Source organism: Abramis brama (assembly GCF_963993115.1).
Source record: "Abramis brama genome assembly, chromosome: 1".
Classification (NCBI taxonomy): Eukaryota; Metazoa; Chordata; class Actinopteri; order Cypriniformes; family Leuciscidae; genus Abramis; species Abramis brama.
In genome coordinates this window covers 52,963,566-52,976,911 of record NC_139963.1, presented here as the reverse complement: position 1 = coordinate 52,976,911, position 13,346 = coordinate 52,963,566, and the positions used below count along the sequence as shown (strand labels likewise).

General features: G+C 37.2%; 1 protein-coding gene across 4 annotated transcripts; it reads left to right on the top strand.

Annotated features, from left to right (window-relative positions):
- The first annotated feature begins 75 nt into the window (after positions 1–75).
- On the top strand, positions 76–8,878 carry LOC311080385 (H-2 class I histocompatibility antigen, Q10 alpha chain-like). 4 transcript variants are annotated; one of them, XR_014605571.1, is made up of 9 exons: positions 91–262; positions 804–1,076; positions 2,945–3,232; positions 3,318–3,599; positions 6,464–6,595; positions 6,763–6,827; positions 8,323–8,411; positions 8,530–8,631; positions 8,752–8,873. XR_014605571.1 is itself a non-coding variant. In XM_084110341.1 (8 exons), exons 1-7 carry the CDS (start codon positions 181–183, stop codon positions 8,371–8,373), a joined length of 1,173 nt encoding a protein of 390 aa, XP_083966467.1. In that variant the 5' UTR covers positions 91–180; the 3' UTR covers positions 8,374–8,411; positions 8,530–8,643. The 4 variants fall into 4 exon arrangements, 3 of the variants coding, with proteins under 3 accessions (XP_083966466.1, XP_083966467.1, XP_083966468.1); XM_084110341.1 differs by lacking the exon at positions 8,752–8,873 and having other exon boundaries at positions 8,530–8,643; XM_084110340.1 differs by having other exon boundaries at positions 76–262; positions 8,323–8,878.
- The last annotated feature ends 4,468 nt before the right edge of the window (positions 8,879–13,346 follow it).

Sequence of the window (13,346 nt, the reverse complement as noted above, 5' to 3'; positions counted from 1 at the left end):
ACTCTATAGACTATGCACGATTAAGAGATTCACTGACTGCCTAAACTCGCTCTGCCTAAAGCCATCGTTCGATTTGCTTGTTGGCAAAAACTTAATTCTGCTGCTTAATTATTTCCTCCAGACGTTGGCGAAGGAACGATGTAAACATCAGTAAAATTCACCCTTCAAGGCGTTTCAATCATGGACAGGAGTGTTGCAATGAAGGTTTCTGCTCAGCTTTGTGTTTTTCTTCTTTATGGGACTTTTCCTTCAATTCAAGCAGGTAAAGGACGAACTTTTGCTGCATTTATCAGAGAACCAAAGTGAAAGTAACACGTTTGCGCTTCCTGATCATAAACGGCTTAGTAACGACATAATTAAAATTTGATTACAAACTTATGCAAACATTGTATTTGAAATATAATTAAATGTAGGCAAGTTTTGACAACTTAATCCTGTTGAACCTGTAATAAGTTAGCATGTTTTTACGTTTAAGTGGATTCTAGTGAATACATGGAAATAATAATCTTATCCAGATCTTATCTTATAAGAATATTATCTTTGTCCTACTGGATAAAGAAGTTTATCCAGTAGGATCTTTTTTGATTATGTTGGGATTGTGTTCAGATTTGTGATTAATAATGTCTCTCAGAGACTTACAGGTCTGGCTTTATATATTTTCTTAACAGATTCTAAGATTAATTGTATTTGTGTTTTTCTGTAACAGAAATGTTTTGAAACTATCCTTCAGAAATGTACCACTTTTATCACAAACACTGAAGTGAATAGTTATTTCATGCATATTTTATTGCTCTTCATCACAGAGAAACACTCTCTGTATTACATTTACACTGGTTTGTCCAAACCTGTGGATCTGCCGGGCATCTATGAATTCACTGCTATGGGTCTGCTAGACGACACACAGATCGACTATTACAATAGTGAAGAAAAGAGAAAGATTCCCAAACAGCCCTGGATGAAAGAGAAAATGCAGGAGGATTACTGGGAAAAAGGCACTCAATCGAGAAAGAGCAAAGAACAGTGGTTTAACGTGAATGTCCACATTCTGATCAACCGCATGAGACACAATGAATCAGGTGAGAAACATTCATGCTGTTTAACCTGCTTATGTATTAATTCAATAGGGGTCAAAGCACTGAAAGTGCTGGAAGCCTAATGTGTTTGTACTGATTTTCTTCTTTTCCTTCTAATGGTTCATAACTTCAGAACACTAAGGGCTAGATACAAACATATTTTTTTTCTGGAATCTTTTTAGTCATGTATATCTTTTCATTTCATTTATGACTATAAAATATTTGCAGCCAAAGTTTTGAAATTTTCCCCAAAAAACTATTTTTTTTAAACTCCTAATAGGCAGTTGGTCTGATCGTCACCAAATTAGCACCCATCCAATAGGGACAGTGCTACCAAAAAGTTATCAAAAGAAATCTGATTAGTCAAAGCATTGCAAAGATGTAAGTTCATGGTGAGGCAGTGCCCACTTTTATGAGTAGCTGCTGAACGCAATGACCAAGCTTAACAAAACTTGACACACAAAGACAGCAGGACACTATATGACACACACCAAGTTTAATAAAATTCCGCCAATAGGGGGCGCTACAACAACAAAAAACATTATAATTCAGCAACTGTATGATCTATGAAGTTGAAAATTGTTATGCATCTTCTTTGGTGGACATCCTAACATACAGTGCTAATACAGTGCTTCTCAAACTTTTTACACCAAGTACCACCTCAGAAAATATTTGGCTCTCCAAGTACCACCATAAAGACTATTCAGCTATTCAGACTATTCTAACTATTCAGCTATAGCTATGCACAGCTCAAAAACGAGGCAGTTTTATTTCTAATAAGAATATGTATTATTGTCAGCCCCTTGTTATACAGTGTAAAAACCCAGTTTGAACATTAACACTGCACTGTGCTGCTTACATAAAGAAAATAAAAAACTTAAATAATGATTAAATGAAAATGTATTGCACCTAAAAGTGAAATAAAAAATGTATGTAAATAAAGATTAAATAAAAAAATTTATTGTACTTAAAAGTTAAATAAAAACTGTACTGTACTTAAATGTTAAGTAAAAAAAAAAGTACTTGTGCTGTACTTACATTTTTTTTAACACAGAATGTTTACATTCACAAACAGCTATATTACACACTGCATGAAAGAGAATAGGAGAACAGTAGGCCTATGCACAAACAGCGGGAAACTCTATATAAGTGCAGTTTGCGCATTTAAAAACATCCATTTCCATAGCCTGATCACTTTATTTAGCATTCATGTAAACACTACGTTCGGATTCTTAAAACGGAATGAATTAATTCATCGTGTCCATGTAAGCGTAGCTGTCATAAAGCCTGTCACGGACCCGCACCTCAATACCTTGCTGAGTTAGTGCAACCATATGTTCCTGCCCGGACCCTTAGATCCAGCAATGATAATTTGCTTGTCGTACCCAAGTATAACCCCTAACCTCCAGACCTTCAAATCTCAACTTAAAACTCATCTATTCACCATGCCTAGTAAATAATGAATTTCCTCTCTAATTCTATGTCTTCCACTTTTTCATTTTTTATGTTTAAAATTTTAATTTATGTTTTCTTTGATTATATAACTTGTTAATTATTTGTAGTTATTGGTTGTCTCTGTCTGCTTTTCTGCTTGTCTGATTGTTATAATAAGCAGATTGATTGTCTCTGTCTGTCAACTGTTTGTATTATTTTGTGAAGCGACCTTGGGTTCTTGAAAGGCGCTATAAAAAATGTACATATTATTATTATTACTGAAGGTTCAAGATGGACTTTGCTATAAAAACCACATCATAATATACATTTAAATCATCCACATGAGCCAATATTGCTTGTACCACAACGATTGATGCTTGCAGCTATATTATTTTTTACTATTGATCTAATCTCACAAACATTTATGTCCATGTCAGATCTTCATGTTATTCAGAGGAGAGTTGGTTGTGAAGTTGAGCAGCAGGGAGATGAAGTGAAGTTTCTCAAAGGTGTTTCTGAGTACGGCTATGACGGAGAGGACTTCTTGTCTTTTGATGATAAAGAGTCTCAATGGGTCGCCCCAGTTGACGCAGCTCTACCAACCAAGAGAAAGTGGGACAATGTGCCGATTCTAAACCAATACACCAAAGGCTACCTGGAGAAAGAGTGTGTGGACTGGCTCAACAAATTCAGAGAATATGGAGACGAGGAGCTCAGAAAAACATGTGAGTAAATGTGTTTGTATTTGTTGATTATATGAAGCTGTAATTGAGATGGAACTGATTTACAAACCGGTCCCTTTGTTTTCAGCTCCTCCAGATGTTCATGTATTTTTAAGGAAATCAAATGACAAAACCAAGCGGGAATTCCCCTGTCTGGCCACCGGCTTCTACCCCAAAGACGTGACGATGATCATTAGGAAAAATAACACATCTCTTCCTGAAGATCAGATTGAATCCACAGGAATCAGACCAAACCATGATGGATCCTATCAGCTGAGGAAGAGTGTGGAGATCAAGGAGGAGGAAAAAGATGAATATGATTGTTTTGTGTCCCACAGAACCCTTGAAAAACCAATTGTCTTCAAATGGGGTAATTAAAGCAGTTTCCTATCCCTCAGTCACATTCTACATTATGTCAGAACTGACTGACGCAATGGGATCTCGCCTGAGAGCCCAATCACCTTCGAGTGGTAACAAAACATATATAACACTCCGTACATATGAGTATATAAGACAGCATGCAACACTCTTTCACTTCGGATCCAAGCATTCATCATCACTCTGCTCTTAACAATCATCGTTTGTGTGAGCTGAACAAGAGGGAAGCAGTTTTGTGTATTGGTGTGACGGCATATCAGCGGAGGTCAAAATCTGAAAGAGCAATTGCACAGCCAAGTGTAGTGAATTAACTTCAGCATTACAAGAGCATTTCCCTAAAAGAGTAAACATGGGTGACGGTGCATCTTTTTCAAGATGTCATTCCACATGTCAGTTTTTGGATACGGTCGTTTCCTGGTGTAACCAGTTCTACTCTACTCTAAAACCAATTTGTTTCGCATGGGAGGCACGCGTGCTGACATGGACGCTAAAGTCCGTAGCCGCTAGCTCACCTTTTGAGGCCAGAGGAGTGAGGTTTACATGCACAGTTCTTACTGGCCTAAGTCTGTTACACTTACCCCCCTAAACCTCACTCCCATCTGGGTCACAACACCAAATGTAACTGGTCCTACTCGACCCGCTCAGAGCGGGATTTGAACCTTGGTCTCCAGAGCGGGAAGTGGCAGCGCTAACAAGGACACTAAAGACCGCAGCCACTAGTGAGACCAGTGGAGTGAGGTTTACACACACAGCTCTTACTAGTCTACGTCTGTTACACCACGGTCACCGCAGAGAACCACTTCAGTTAATACACAGGGTGATGTGCCTGGCTCTCCCACTCATCTATTGCATCGCAATGGGGGAACTAGCAGCTCATTCAGGGCTCCTGCGTAAGACCGGATATCAATTGCTGCATCGGAGGGCGGGCATGATTCCTCTGGGGATGAAGACTCGGCTGTGCTGCGCCCTTTGGGGAGAGTAGCGCTGTTCGAGTCTCATCCAGAGTTGAATGCCATGCTTTCCCGGGCCACCACAAGCATAGGGCTCGAGTGGAACCCCTCCACCTTGTCCCGAATGCTCGCGGTTGGATGATTGGTATCTCAGCGTGGGTAATTCTCAACAGCATCATCCACCCCTGGGAAGGGGCAGTGGTTGTTTCCATAGGGATCCCATTGCGTCAGTCAGTTCTGATGTTACGTCAAACGTCTGACTGATAGGGAATGTATTGATTACTAATGTAACCCCGGTTCCCTGAAGGAGGGAACAGACACGTTAAGTCCCACCACCACAAACCATGTACCACCGCTGAATAGCTGGGACCACGTCTTGGCTCCTCAGTGCAAAACTTAACTGAGTGAGTGTTGCACGCTGCCTTATATACCCTTATGTACGGGAGTGGCTTGCCATGCGAATCCTGTATTGTTACTACTCGTAGGTGATTGAGCTCTCAGGCGAGATCCCATTGCGTCAGTTCTTGAGTCAGTTCCCCTTAAGGGAACGGGAGTTATATTATAAATCGAGACGTTAGACATAAGCCCTATTCAGAAGGGACTAGTTTAACATGGAGAGGTGGGGTAAAGTAATTAGTACCAGAGCTTCTCAGTGATTTTAGTCCCATCCGAATGTGCCATCTCAGTAATCATTACTGACAATGTCAGTAAAGATTACGGTGACTTTTACCTTCTGGAAAAAGGTCCGGAAAAATTACCTCAGGTAATACTAATCCCGTGCAAATAGACCCACTGTAAAAATGTACGTAAATATTCCGTCATTTCGTGTTTAAAAGTAATTTTCCTCAGTTTTTCTAGTATGGAGGCGCTTGAAGAAACATTCAGTTGCGTTCTAGATGCTGGGACATGTCTATGGCAAAACTCAAGTGTTTTCCACATAACATTCAGATCAAAAAGAAGATCGAAAGCACTTGTTAGAGGCATGAAACATCTTTTAGCGGTAGGTAAGTGCCTATTACCAACACAATCCAATCTGAAGTGAATTAATACATCGTTCGACCGGACATAAGTGTTTTATTTTTATAAATATAGGTTATGTTTTTGTGCACGTGATATCTAGCCTGGTAATACCAGACTCTGCTACTTCACTTTGCTTCGTAGACAGAGTCTGGAATGGCATAATAGAGAAGTGTTTTCTCTCTTGCTAGGGGGCGCTTGTCTGAAGTTTAAAATCATTGGTTACCCGTAAGCCAATCACATAACGTTTGGTTATGGCGTGTGTTATGCGCATGCTCAGCCGCATCTAACTTCCACTGTAAACACATGTATGATGCGAAAACAAAACCATCGAGCGAAATACCGGAGTAAACATGGCTGTGAACGACTTTTGCAGATTATGTGAAGAAAATCTACGCATCCACGGTACAATCAGCGTCTACGTCACGGCTCTCAGCCTGCCCTCTGTTCGTTGATTGGCCCGGCTGTTTTCAGACCGGTGGAAAACAGAAAGCTCTGACGCGGTCTCAGACTGAGTACAGAAGCTAAATGAAATTGAGCGGAAGTACGAAGTCTGACGTAGTCAGGCTACGTGATATCAGGATTCAACGTAATACACACATGATGACAGGAGTGACGGCAGTGTGTAAGTCGAGTTACCCCTCCCACTTCTGCTAGTTTTACTGAGATCTCTTATCAGGTGCGAATTGGCCATTACATAAAGTTACATTACATAAAGTTACATTACTTAATCTACCCTTGTAAAGTTAATCCCATCCGAATAGGGCTTTAGAGACAGAAATATCATCTGATATGTAAATGTTAAGATGGTGACTTCCTGTTCTCACCTTTTTGTTTTTGAAATCCTTAAATAATTAAAACTATTTTTAATTTGTTTCCATTTGTATAGATGGACCATGCAAGGATTGCCCGGTTGAGGCTGCCACTGGTTGGATTGGAGCAGTGATTAGAGCAGTGATTGTGCTTGTGCTGGTAGTTGCAGCTTTAGTGCTTTATGTACTTATAAAGAAAAAGATAATTGGTGAGTAGTGACTGATTAATGATGATCCACACATCTAGGCCAGGTGAATTGGAGACATATGAGAAAAATTCCTATAGGTATACGTGTGTGTGTGTGTGTGTGTGTGTGTGTGTGTTTATACCACAGCACTGTAGATGCACTTTGACATTTCACTGTTTCTTCAACAGGACGATGCTCTGCTAGTGAATCAGACATCATTGCAACTGGCTCTCGAGAGGATCTTAACCAAGAGGTAATTATATTTTAAATGGAATATCAGTGCTTTTAACTCATTTTTGTTTCTCCATGGGCTCTAGTGTAGCACCAACTGTCCAAAGTTTTATTTATTTTCTCATGTAACATTCTGAGACGATGCATTGTGTTGTGCATTGTGTAAACAATAAACGTTTGCCTATATGTGAACAGTGCCCATACAGGCTATTTTGAACACATTTGCATCAATAGGCTATAAACTGATGCTTAGAGGTCTCCATAAATTAAAAGAACATATAGCCAAATGAGCCTATATTGTCATAATATTATACCATAAATAAAGTATTTAGCAGATTCACTCTGCATTTAAATGTAGTTTTCTCTCCTGAAAGCAGTGTTTATGTGGCTGTTGGTCCAGTTAGCAGCATGAAAAATAAAACTTTTATTCAAACTGAGAAAATATTATACAGAGTGATCAAAGAGCGATCTTCTAATGATTGAAGCTGTCAATCACAGATGCTGTTGTGCTCAACGCTGCAAACTACATTGTTGTCTTTAGACTTCAGACATCAACCAATTTAATGGCATGATGCCAAAATGACTGAGGCTGTATCTCTGCAATACTTGGTATAATGTATATTTTCATTGTCACCTTACTCTAACCACACCACATCAATTTGGTAACAGCACCGCCTATTGGTCAAAAGTGATAAGCAATTTCATCATATTACAAGTGATTATATTTGTGATTTTTTTAAGCCATTTTGACTAAAATAATCTAAAAATGTTGCTCTGAAGCTCCCAGCCATCCTCGCATAACTCCCCGTGCCTTTTTTGTGCTTTGTTCATTATTTGCTGCTTGCAGCTCTCTTGTTATCATGGTGTGATAGAAATTTTTATTCCAGCCAGCATAATACAATACATGTTGTGGAAATATTTACTCTAGCCAGCTTATACCATATATGGTGTTAAAGAAACTGCAAGTTGCATATCATCTTCTTCCTTACTGCTGAAGAACGAGGTCAAAATGACATTTGCAGAAAGGACAGTTTGTTCTTTCTAAATACAGATAAGCTCGCTTGCACTAAGAGCAAAGGTGTTGCATTGGAAAATCTATATTCAATTGTTTTAATGACATATGTGTGTAAGTGTGTGCGTATAACCATGGGGTGTTAGACTAAGTGTGATGAGTTTTGTGTATATAAGCTGGGCAAAAAGGAGAAGTCGGTATCCTTCCATATCAGACTCTGACTGATGTGTGAACTGCCTTTCTTGCAAGAAATAAAGATCTTTATAACTTTTGAAATCTCCAGCTGTCTTCCAATTATTATTTAAAATTGAGAAAGAATTTCCATGACAATGGCTAGTAGGGATAGTCTGACTGGATCACTATTATGGATAAACTGCAAAGGTTTAAGCAAATTTAGAGTTTTAGATGTAAAACTACTACTAACCTGGAAATATCATTTGTTCTAATATTTAACTGCTCCCAATAATGAATTAAATAACTATTTATGTCTTTGTTTTTATGCCAGGACTCCAGTAACAGACTGACAGAAGCTCAATCACACACAGGTCAAACCTGATACAAAGTCAGAGGAAGATTTGTAATGGAAGATTTGTGGTATTTGCCCTTGTCAACACTAACAGTCATGACAATCACTATATTTCAGGAGTGTTGCTTTAAAAAAGTTGAATTATACTCTCTCTCTTTCTGTTCCATATGTCATATAATCTGGAAGTTTTGAAGCTTTTTGTTCAAGCGATTGATGTTTTTAGTTGAAGAGAGCTGGTTTTCCAGACTTTGACTATTTCTACCTCTGAAGACTGGCACATTTGCAGAGGTAAAATAATTGTCCTGTTTGTTCTATAAAATATGAGATATTGTCTTATATACACTTGAATGTCTTTCACTGTAAAATATTTTGTTCTTTCACATTGACTTAAGTTATATATTTATGCAGTGATCAGTGATTCTTCAAATCAAGATTGATGGCATCAATGAATGTCTCTGTTATGTGGGATCCATTTGTTCTTAAATTACACTATAGTTTATTCAAATGGTTTCAGTTGTACTGCTTTTACCTTTATAAAACAATAATATATAAGTCTACTTTGTACTGTTTCACTCAGGGTTTCAAAGGATGGTACTGGTACAGCTTCTCATGTTTTGTTACGGAGAGTTATTATGAATGTCTGCTAATTTTGGTTGCCAGTAAGCCATGTAAATTTACAAAAGTACCGTAAATCAACTATAATTATACTGTAAAAAATACAGCACACCTGTAAAAGCAGCAAAACAAGAGCATGTCAAGTGTTTTCAAGGAAATCCACTGATGAAACCAAGCTGAAACTGACCTGTCTGGCCACCGGCTTCTACCCAAAAGACGTGACGATGATCATTAGGAAATATTGCACATCTCTGCCTGAAGAACAGATTGAATCCTCAGGAATCAGACCAAACCATGATGGATCCTATCAGCTGAGGAAGAGTGTGGAGATCAAGAAGGAGGAAAGAGATGAATATGATTGTCTTGTGTCTCACAAGAGCATCAAAGAACCAATTATTGTCTAATGCTTGAAGAATGCACTTCCACAGCAGTTACGAGTAACAGCAGGAATAGGCGGTTAAAGTTTTCGATGCTTAATTTGATTTGATGACAGTCACGAGACCGATTACTCGATCCAATCATGTTGATGGATAAAAATAAAAATTAAATTAAAACAAGCATGTAACGAGGAACGACCACAAACAGAAGGAAAATAGCGGAGTAAAAGTACCGATATATCACTTAAAATGTACTCAAGTAAAAGTAAAATTACACAATTTTTTAACTACTCAAAAAAGTACAATTTCTGAAAAAAAACTACTTAATTACAGTAACGTGAGTATTTGTAATTCGTTACTTCACACCCCTGTGAACCTGTGAAGTTAGCATGTTTTATGGTTAAGCGGATTCTAGTGAATACATGGAAATAAGAATCTTATCCATATCTTATCTTATAAGAATATTATCTTTATCCTACTGGATAAAGAAGTTTATCCAGTAGGATCTTTTTTGATTATGTTGGGATTGTGTTCAGATTTGTGATTAATAATGTCTCTCGGAGACTTACAGGTCTGGCTTTATATATTTTCTTAACAGATTATAAGATTAATTGTATTTATTGCATTTCTGTAACAGAAATGCATTTTAAAACTATCCTGACTATCCTTCAGAAACGTACCACTTTTTAACTACACATGACCTCCATGTCCTGTCAACATTAGCTTTAATCCTGATGAACCTGTTCATCAATGTCTTCAGGATTGCTGACTTTACTAACGACAGGCAAGTGTGCTTGACCTAAACTCTGCAGGACCCCTGCCCTATTGAGCACTATCAGTGTTTTACTGCATCAGTCAAACGTCTTAAAACTGGAAAATGTGTGAAGTGCCGATTATTTTTGATCAATATCAGTTAAAGATAATTCACTTTACTTTCAATTTTAGTTAGGCCTATATGTTTGAAACTCTGTTTACTTATATCCTATAAAGCGCTATCTGTATTTTTATTGCATCAGTCAAAGGTCTCGAAACTGGACAATGCACAGCAAAATCCCCAGATTACCTATGGTCCTACTCTACAGAGAGTTAAAATAACACTGCAGCGGTGTTAAAGTTAATGAGATAATTAAGTGATTAATTAAGTGATGTTTGAGCATTCGTGATGAACACCTGCTGTTAACAAAAAGAATCACTGAAGAAAAGAGAAACACAAGAACTATAACTGACTTCAGCCACAGCCTAAGGGTGATTTCACACTGGCAGTTTAGTTTGGAACGGGGCACAGTTTGCATGAAAAATCGCTAATGTGAACGCTGTCATGCGGACCCGGTTGCGCATTGGGGTACCGAACCCGAGACCCGGAGGTGGTCTGAGTTCGGTTGCTTCCGAACTGTGCCGCGGTTCGCATGAATGTGAAAGCAACACAGACTCGGGTGCGCACTTGTTCATGAAGTAAAGTGACCTGCTCATGCGTTTTAGCTGATTATGATGTATTTAGTTAAATAAAACACATGTAAGGGATGATACACAGTAAATTGAATTAACACCGCTCTGTGTTCATATGGGAACCACCAGCAGGGTGTTAAAATAACACTGAAGCAGTGTTAGAGTTAATGAGATAATTAAGTGATTAATTGAGTGATGATTGTTAGATTATTGAAGACACCTGATGATAACAAGCAGAATCACTGAAGAAAAGAGAAACAAAATAACTAGACACAACTTCCAGACACAGCCTTAGATGAAATCAATTGAAAATACATGAACTCTCTCTTATTAAAAATCAGTTTGACATTATTTCTGTCATTCATCTACAGACGTTATTTTTGAGAATTAACAAATTTTTAGATGTTGATGTTTTATTGAAAATGTCCCCATTATGGTGATCAGTGTTTCCTTTAGTTTGGTGCTTTGACAATTTATTTATTTTTATGTTAGTTGTTGTCTTTGTAACAATGTTTACCAAAACACATAATTTGTTGCAAAGGAAACCATAAACATAGATTATAAGGTGATATAATTTTCATCATAATTAAAAACAGCGACCTGACCGCAGCAGTTGATCAGTGAGTTTGAGCCAGCGCAATCATTTAGAACTGTCATCAGGCAAATTGACGGGACGCCTTTCCTATGTGTACATTATCACTTTTTAATGGACACCCTGCAGCCAATCAGAATCGAGTATTCACCCAGACCATGGTATAATTGTTATTAACAGATTCTTACCATCAATACTTTTTTTTTTTTTTTTTTTGCCAAAGATCAAACATTCTGAATTTTAATTTTTAAATACATTGTGAGAAAATAAACCGTAGACACACACACACATCAAGATTCAGCTTATGAATCACAACAATGGTGACATGCTTCATGCTGCAATGCATGTTGGGAGCCATTAGTTTTATAATATGCTGGTTCCCAGCATGCATTGCTGCATGAAGCATGTCACGATTCTTGAGATTCATATTATGCTAATTCTTGATGTCTGTGTGTGTCAAAAATAATTTGCTCCACAATGTTTAAAAAAAAAACATAATTCAGAAGGTCTTTTCTGTGACAAGAAATTATCATTGGTGAAAAATAACCCATTAATAACAAATAACAATTTTTGCTAATTAATGAGATTAGTGAGATTAGATTATTATTATTATTATAATCATCATTGGAACTTCTCTGCTAAGTGAACATTGCATACCTATAAGCAAAATATGACTCCACCAGCCCTCTGCTCTGCACACATGAACAAACATAGTCTTATTAATTAATATTAATAAATTAATAAAGAAAAATAATACTAAAAAATAACATTAAACAGTAAATGTGTCAGTCTTCCGGGACCAAATGTACTCTAAGCAAAGTTGATTTAACTCTTGGGATTTTACTGTTTGTGTGCAGTGCTGTCTTTTTTGATGAGTTAAAGATTACTCTCATTTTATTTAGGCCTGTTTATGGTTTGGAAAATGGTTTTCTTTACTTAAATCAAAGGGCTATCTGTAATTTCATTGTATCAATCAAATCTCAGAAACTGAAAACAGACAGAAACTGGGTAATAACTAGGTTAACCCTGAACCTACCCCTAAACCTAACCTTAACCCATGTAGTTACCTTATTTTACCCAGTACTTTCATGTACTTTTTCATGTATACATGAACTTATGTGTACTTACCTAAGAAAGTACTGGGTACACAAAAAATGGTTTCTTGGCACTGTTCTTTTTACTCAAATATTTTTTGTTAAAGTAACACATATATTTGTTTTACCTCCAAAACACTATTGTATTGCGTTTAATTAACTTAACCTGTATAATTTTCCACTATACTTATCAACCGTTAAACTAATGTAAAGAGTTTAATTTCGCGATTAAAAAACCTTATGTGACGATTTCTAATGTATTGGATGAAGACGGCGCGCAAAGAAGGTGGCAAGGTGCATGGCGTCAGAGCTAGAAGTATCAGCCAAGTAAGAAAATATAAAGTTAATCTAAAGGTAAAGTCTTTCATTTCTGTTAGTATTTCGGAAAGTCTGTACTGGGATGCTTTTAATATAATAAACTAAAGCATGTTTACTAAACCGGTTTAAGTTACAGGGAAGCAATTCCATTGATTTGGTTGGACATTACTATTTCACATAGATTCTTTCTCATTCATTTGTGTTGTCACAACACAAGCTTACATAGATTCAGAAAATTCCATTCATGTTAATAAAGAATAATTTGCTTGTGTGGAACCACTGTCCATAATTGAATTAAGTTAGTTTAAAGAATTTTTTTTTTTTTTGAGTGTGCAACCAAAGTCCTAAAATTCAGTTTTCAATATTTGTTGGATGAACTTCAAAGTACTCGAGGAAGGAGGTTAATTGTGGGCATTTCTTTAAGTTTCTTTTCATTTTCACTTTCCTAAAGAGAACAATGAGAATGATTGTACTGTCTTGTGTAATGAAGGGTCATTTCTTATCATACAACACACACACATTGTCCCAGAATATGCACACATACATTAGTTGCCATATATA

What these genes read in the sequence shown, in the direction of transcription:
- LOC311080385 (XM_084110340.1), top strand. Translation starts at nt 181, where the DNA reads ATGGACAGGAGTGTTGCAATGAAGGTTTCTGCTCAGCTTTGTGTTTTT. An exon ending in CGAGGAGCTCAGAAAAACAT is followed by an intron (nt 3,233 to 3,317) that starts GTGAGTAAATGT and finishes CTTTGTTTTCAG; the next exon opens with CTCCTCCAGATGTTCATGTA. An exon ending in ACCAATTGTCTTCAAATGGG is followed by an intron (nt 3,600 to 6,463) that starts GTAATTAAAGCA and finishes CCATTTGTATAG; the next exon opens with ATGGACCATGCAAGGATTGC.